The sequence below is a fragment of the Grammomys surdaster genome, unplaced genomic scaffold, assembly GCF_004785775.1.
Source record: "Grammomys surdaster isolate TR1022 unplaced genomic scaffold, NIH_TR_1.0 146, whole genome shotgun sequence".
Classification (NCBI taxonomy): domain Eukaryota; kingdom Metazoa; phylum Chordata; class Mammalia; order Rodentia; family Muridae; genus Grammomys; species Grammomys surdaster.
Genome location: NW_021604604.1, coordinates 11027699 through 11035427, shown reverse-complemented (window position 1 = coordinate 11035427; position 7729 = coordinate 11027699). Strand labels below are relative to the sequence as shown.

Here is a 7729-nt window from a genome sequence, read left to right as displayed (position 1 = left end):
AGAGAGAGAGAGCATCCTAAGAACAACAACAGAGAATATCAAACCAATAGAGTCATAAAAGATTGGGATTGAAGCAGATTTCAATGTCCTTAAACCCGGCTTGGAATCATCATCATCCTTTAGGCTCTGGATAAAGCAACGACCCCTTCAAGAGCCAGGTGAAGACAACCAGGGTCCAGGATTCTGATGCCATCTGTGACCGTTCTGTGTTTGTTTGTTTTTTAACATGCTCTCAGTTTGGGGAGAAATATGTTGATTTCTCATTTCAGTTTCTCTAATTGTTTGCCACTGATAGTGACAGCAACCCAGTCCATGGGGTAGAAAGGGGGCTGTTAGCCCTCCGGGGACAGACAGAGGACACAGGTGCTTTTACTTTCTTCACATACTATGAAAGCTTAATTTGAAAAGAAGGAACTCTCTCCCCTCTGAGGGAGGTTGCATCAGTTTCAGACCCAGGAACTATTTAGGTTACAATGCTGTTAACTCCTTCTAAGCAGAAAGAATAGCTACTGGCGGCTGCAGAAATTTCCTCTTTCAGACGTTTTAAACAATAGGTTATATATACATCTGGCCTTGAACACCAGAGGCAGGCTGTACCTGGAAATAGAATGAGTAAAAATAGCGTACACACAGAACACCTCAGTATGTCTCAGCCACTGTCACTCAGGTTGTGGTAGACAGAGACATAAGCACAGTAGACAACCCCCCCTCCACCCACCGCCAAATCCACCGTGTAGCGGCACATTCATTAGTCACAGAGGAAACGAGGAACACGTTCCCAGAAGGACTTACCTGTACTAGCAGTTCCAGCTTCCTGTCATCAAGGAGATGTACTTGACATCGACGGCCCTCCGTCATCTATGGGAGAAGACAATGAATGGTCACTGAAAACTCTAATAGCTGGATGGAGTTCTTGAAGGTCTTTGGTTGAACTTCACTAGACACTAGCCCTTCAACGAGACTTCCCCTACTGGGAGTTGGCCATATGATGCCAAGAAGTAGCTGGACTGAAGACATTTATGGAGACCTTTCTGTGTACCAACTGGTATGGTGGAGCTTGTTAGACAGAGGCACACAGGATGGAGTCTGAGTCTTCAGGTGGTTGTAATCCAGGGAGCAGATGTAAAATGAATTAGCAAGTGCATCTGTCACATACTGCTGGATGCTGGGGTCATTTGGCCTTTTCTAGCGCTTCAGTATCTGTCACCATGAGTAAAAGGCAAAGCTCAGGATCCAGTCTATGCCTCCTTTCCACCCATCCTCCTTGCTGACCTCCAAAAATGAGGCTTAGCCCACCTGGCAAGCCCTAGGCCAGAGAGACCCTACCTTAAACAACAGGTGGATCTTTAAGGAATATGACCCGAGGTAGACCTCTGGCTGTCTCATGGGTGAATACACATCGATTGTACTTCCATATGCTTGTATAAACACGAACATGCCCACACCCACAGACACATACAAAGTAGAGATAAAGGTAAGGAATGGTAAGAGTTGGGGGTCATAGACTTTGACTATTACCATTATTTTATTATAAGTATCAATTTAATATAATTAAGAATCCAAATTGAACTTTTGTAATGGCTAGATTTTACACATGGTACCCTAAAATTCTGGGAGAAAAAAAATGGCCATTGGTTTTTACTAGCTGGATCCAATACCACCGTTGAGGTTCAGTGATCTATAGGCCCCTTCCAGCTCAGTATCTTACAGGATTCTAAGGCAGCAGTTATCAACCCTTTGGGGGGTTGAACGACCCATTCACAGGGGGTCACATCTCAGATATCCTGAGTATCAGATATTTACATTATGATTCATAACAGTAACAGAGTTATGAAGTAGCAACCAAAATAATTGTATGGTTGGGGTCACCACAACATGAGGAACCGTATTAAAGGGTCACAGCGTGAGGAAGGCTGAGGACTGCTGCTCTGCAACCTCTCTGAGGACCTCCCTCTCTTTACCCCAGGGACCATCTCTGTCAAACAGATGAAAGGATGCATTTAAGCTGACCCTACTCTTCATCAGAGTCCTCATGTGCACCTTGTCCAGGGAGGATGGAAAAGATACCACTTATTCCCTAGGAATTATTTCATCAACAAGTCCAAAGGTATCAAAGAATCACACGAGGAAATGCCCTCTCTTTCTCCAAAGAAAGCAGCTACCACTCTTCTGTCCTGTCAGATCTCTCTGGTTTGAGAACCTAAGTTAAGCACCACTGTTGTTTGGATACACCTAATCTCAACAGATTCTCAGCTATGACAATGACTTAGCAGCCAAGTTTCACATAACTCAGATCCTACAGGTGTGAAACCAGATTAAAAATAGGGGGAAAACTTCAACTAGCTGGCTTGTGAGTTTGCAAATACTAGCCCAGTCAGATGGCTTCTGGCACGAGGTGGCTCAGTGAGAAGTCCTCATCTGACCTTTGAGACTTGAGACTCCATTAGCCTTGATCACATGAGATATCCTAGCAGGATGATATTATTTTTTTAAAAAAATCTTTATGTCAATTGTTCTCCTATTCAATGAAAGTCATTACAATTTTAAATTAGATTGAAATCTACACTGCTATGCCAACATGTCGAAATGATTCTTTCACCCAAAAAAAGTCACACCAGAAATGTTAACTTCCAGTAATAAGTGGGCACTTAATAGCCGCGGTATAGGCACTTTGGATATAATTTTTCAACTACAGTCATTCAGCTCTCATTAGAATCATTATGCATGAATGAATCCTAGGAAGGAATGTGTACAACCATCTAACATACTATTTTGAAGTTCTTTAAAAACAACCAAAAACCACAACCAGAAACCATTCAGCATAGGCTTTCGAAGGTAGTCCATGCCTATAATCCCAGCAGTTGAGAGGTAGAGGAGAAATATCAGGAGTTTAAAGCCATCCTATGCTGGCCTGGCTGGCATGTGATTTACATCCTATGTAGGCCTGGCTGGCATAGAACTAGTTATATAGATCAGGCTGGCCTCTAACTCACAGAGATCCTCCTGCCTCTGCCTCTGGAGTACTTGGATCAAAGGTGCGCACCACCCAGTTATAAAAAGGAAGAGGGGAGTCACTTTATCAAAACAAGTCATTGCACATCAGGTTCAGACTTAAAATGTTACCTTTCCGACCCTGTTTTCATCTGCAAAATAAAACCCTCACTAAAACTCAATAACTTCACTTTATCTCCTCCGTATGTTTCGGAACCATATACTGAGGTGTTGACAGAGTATTTATTGCAAGTGTGTTCCATGCCTCCCTTGCAGGAAGCAAAATAGTCCTACAAAAGTTGGCACAGAGAAGAGTCGGAACAGAAACCCTTTGAATCATCATGTTTGGAAGGCGCAGCTTTCCTCTGACAGCAGTGCTGTGGTTTGTGTCTCAAAAGGGCACCTGTTTGTTGTTTCCTTCACAAGTGAGATCGGAGAACCCAGTTTTCATCGGCAGTTCAAAACAGGCTCGCCCTTGTGGGTGTGTACACAGAAAAAGCAGACATCTGTAGCATTGTTTGGCTTGCCAGGCATGCTGAAATTTCTTCTCAGTCCTCACAATTGTAAAATAATACTGCCTTCCTCCCTCCTCCCAGTTTTCAGCTGCACAGGCACAATTGGAGCCCTGACAATCACCCTCAAAGGAAATCCTTTGGAGAGCAAGGCTGAGCATGAATGTCAGCTGGCTCCGGTTCTAATCGTAAATCCCTGCTGCCTAAACCTTCTATACTAACATGGGCCTGCCAAGTGTGCTGTTGTTTTTAGGCATACTCAAAGAAGTGTTATTTTGAGAGTGGGGTGTCCAACTTTGCTGTTAAGATACTTCTGGCTTACGGGTCGGTCTTCTCTAACGGGCCGGGCTATGTATCATGTACTATTGAACAACAGTTCAAAAAGCAAGCAAGCAAACAAACACAATGACCCAATGAAACACATTAGTTTGTATGTTAACCTTAAAGTATCAATAAAAAAAATCAGTTATACCATGGTTCAAAAAGAAATCGTGTAGAAAGGTGGAGGTATTCTTAGAGGTTAGCCTTGGGGTGTGGGGCTGACTCTTACTCAGCAAATCAGTTGGACAGTGTCTATTTTAAACATGAACTCAAGTAATTCAGAGGGTTTGGGAGATGGCTCTGGGTATAAAGTGCTTGTCTTACAAATATAAGGGACTGAGTTCAATTCCTGGAACCCATGGAAAAGATGCCATTAAAAAAGCCCAACCAAGGACCCCACCAGGGGTTCAGTGAATAGTTCTCATGTAATGATCACACAAATGGGATTAAATGGGATACACACACACACACACGCACACACACACACACACTGGGAATAATAATAATTAATCTGGGAAAGGGACTGGTAGGGATAGTTGGGGGGTGATGATGGAAATGGGAGGGAGATAAATGGGTAAAACGTAGTCAGAACTTATTCTAGGCATGCATGGAGTTGCCAGATGACAAAATTAACCAACAAGAAAAAAGCTGGTGAAAGACTATTTTCCTGAAGCAGGCACAGGTGAAAGAATGCTTGGATATAGCAAACACGTGAAAGGACCTGTGAGGAGTATAAATATGACCCCACAGACAGTGGGAGATCAGCAGTCAGTCTTGGTTTGCTCGGCCTCACTATTCTTCTCTAAAAACATGCATGCAATGGTTCACCTTACATAGTGTTGTTGAGCTCAATTTGTGATAATGCTGCCATTGAGAGAAACTCGCCCAAGAACTGCTCGTGAGGTTCCTGTGCCAGTCTGCCACTTCAGCGGCCTCACCTTAGGCTGGTTGGCAAGCATGGTGGTTTCTTCAGGATTGAACTATAGCTGCCTGGTGTCTGCCTGCCGACTGGACTGTATCTGCTGGTTTGTGCCTCGTGTCTGTCTGCCTAGAGGCCTGGTCTGCAGCTGTTGAGTCGTGTTTGGTGTTTGCTATGGGACCGAACTGCTCAGAAAGAAGATCGAGTTTGCTCCCAAAGAACTATTGCTGAAAGGTTCACTTCCCCCAGATGCTTCCACTATGTCTGCTGGGTGGTGGGCTAGAGGAGAGGATGAACCCTTATTAAAAGTAGGTTGCAAAAAATTTGTTCCCACAATGACCCATTGGTGAGGCAGTACAATGACAACTACTAATGACTCATGAGAATTGCATGCAATAAGAACTAGTATTCCTAAGACCTGATGTATTTAGGAAATTGCCAACAGTCTTGAAACAACCTTAAACCCTATCCTTGAGACCTTTTACACCAAATGGAGACGTTGGTGTTCAGAAGCATGGAGCTGAGACCAGAACTCAGAAACTGAGTTTCTGTGGCTCTTTCCTGCTCATAGAGTCCCTTGAAACCACAGGCAGTAAGGATGCCGGATGCATTACAACAGCACCTCACAATCTGACCTTTGACCCAGGCTGTTTGCTGGCTGTGAAGGAAATTCCAAGGACATGACTACAACTTCCCAACACAAGACACAGTGGGAGCTCCAGCTCTGAGTCACCTAGAAAGCATCACCTCTCTCTCTCTCTCTCTCTCTCTCTCTCTCTCTCTCTCTCTCTCTCTCTCCACACACACACACTACAATTTCCTCCTTGGATAAAGAAAGGACAGAAGTTGGAGTTAGGAATTCAAAGGTTGCAAGGTTACAATATCTCAACCACCATAGAGCATCTCCCGGCTATGAGGAGAGCAACACACACACCAATTCATGTAAGGCCAGTTGACACTGCACACACAGATGACCAAGGTCTTGGGCAACGTAGTGTGTTAGAAATATTCTTCCCACCATTAAACACACACAATGAAAATAAGTGTCTAACTTCAGTCGGCAGAAAGCCCCTCGGAGCTTCTAAAGATAAAAGAAGGCACAATGTCGGCTTTTATTAGAACTGTCTGAGTATAAGTTCACTTTTTAAAAGTATTAGCATGTTAGATCTGAGGAGACGGCTTAGGTGGCAAAGTGCCACACGAGCACCAGGATTTTTGCGTTCATATCCACAGAGCCCATGTCAGAAGCCTAGCAAAGTGGTGACCTCCTCCTAGTGCTAAGGCAGTGGAGACAGAGGGATCCCTGAAACTCACTGACAAGCTAGCCCAGCTGAACAGTGAGCTACAGGTTCAGTGAGAGATGCTATCTCAAAAACAAACACAAAACCATAGGTGAAGATTAAGGAAGACATCTAATGTGGATTTCTGGCATCCATGTGTGTGTCACACACACACACACACACACACACTAGCATATTAAAATGAGCGAGAGCAAAAAAAGATGGTACAAGCACTACCCACCAGAAGACTCATTTGGAGAGACTACCTTGTCCCTAGTTTGCCCTGACCATTGTCAAGCTGAGCTGCCTCTGTCTTTATCATAATGCTCCTGGATTTAGTAGAGCCTGCACAGGCGTGCCCAGGAGGCCCTTTGGCTGCAGAATACAGCTGCAGTTCATACAACCCAGATGGAAGTTCCTGAGTGGCTCTATCAGGAGGGAATTAGCATGACAAAGCAGTGGGCCATTCAAGTTGAATCAGCAATTGCAAACATTCTGCACATTTGCTTTGGAGGAGCTAATAAATGGGGACGGTGTCCCCGAGAATCTCCAGCAAGCCTATCCTACGGACATCCCTGCCCACTGGCCTTTATTTATCTGCAGCAAAAAGAAATCGAGGCTCCTTCCTTCCTTCCTTCCTTCCTTCCTTCCTTCCTTCCTTCCTTCCTTCCTTTCTTTCTTTCCTTCTTTCCTTCTTTCCTTCTTTCCTTCTTTCTTTTTTTTCTTTCTTTCTGGAAATACAGAAAGGAAGACCTGGGGTCTTGGACCTCACTCAGGCCAAGGGGACAGCTTGGGGTTGCTATGTCTGAGAACAATTCCTCAGAGGCCTGTGTGAATTGAAGCTCCAAGTCCTTACAGTTAGTCAACTTAATCTTGTTCACATGATCCTGCTGGGATCCAAAACACTAATAGCCCTCTCTATTTTAATCCACTGTTGTGCTCAAAGCACCCACTAAGATATACTCAGCTTAGGCCTAGGAACCCAGGCATCCTACACTCTGCAACAGAGACAGATCAGCAACACTCAAAGCCAGTCTCCAGGCCTAAGGTTTAGAAGGTGAGAAGTGAATCCAGACAAATAAGAGGTGAGTATATCCGACAGGCTCTGCAGATGGCCCTGAGGGGTCTTCCAGATGTGTATGCCTGTTGTGTGATAAACTTTACCTGGGCAGACTAACCAAAATGCCAACTCAACCAAGATACAATGCCAAGGACAGGCCAAAGGATGACTCCACCAAAATCCAGTTGGACGAATCAATGAGTTTATTGGGCTTACAGTAGCATCAGTGACCCCCCCCAAACAGCTGCCCACTGACAAGTCTTGCTTCAGCATGGATGGTCACTGCTCCATAGCTTTGGAAATGGCCCTCTCTGCCCTGCTAAGCTTTCACACTCTGCATCCTTGGGTACTCCCTGAGACCAGGAGACCACTAGAGCACTTGCAGCTGGGTAGAATCATGCCCAGTTGGCATGGAGGCACAGGCAGGAGCAGCTGAGAACTCAGATGAGAGTCTAATGACCTTCCTCACTCCCTTCTAACAGAGAAAGTCAACAAGTCCAAACTGGAGGCTATCTTCCAGGTGGACGAGGTGGTTCTGATTAAAATGGTAATGGCTATTAAGCTTAGACAACAACATTCTACAACATTCCCTGACCTGACATTGCAGGAAGGGAAGAAAGGGCATGCTTCGCTTTCCAACAAAGCA

The 7729-nt window shown here is 44.7% G+C and overlaps 1 protein-coding gene across 3 annotated transcripts in view; it reads right to left on the bottom strand.

Moving 5' to 3' along the window:
- Window positions 1-7729, bottom strand: part of Frmd4a (FERM domain containing 4A) — a 201397-nt gene that overhangs the window by 175074 nt on the left and 18594 nt on the right. For 2 of the 3 annotated variants that reach the window (XM_028764786.1, XM_028764785.1), the window contains exon 2: window positions 793-858. In XM_028764786.1, coding sequence (XP_028620619.1) covers window positions 793-858 — 66 coding nt within the window. Of the gene's footprint in view, window positions 1-792; window positions 859-7729 lie in introns of those variants that run through there. The other variant, XM_028764787.1, reaches the window with a different exon arrangement.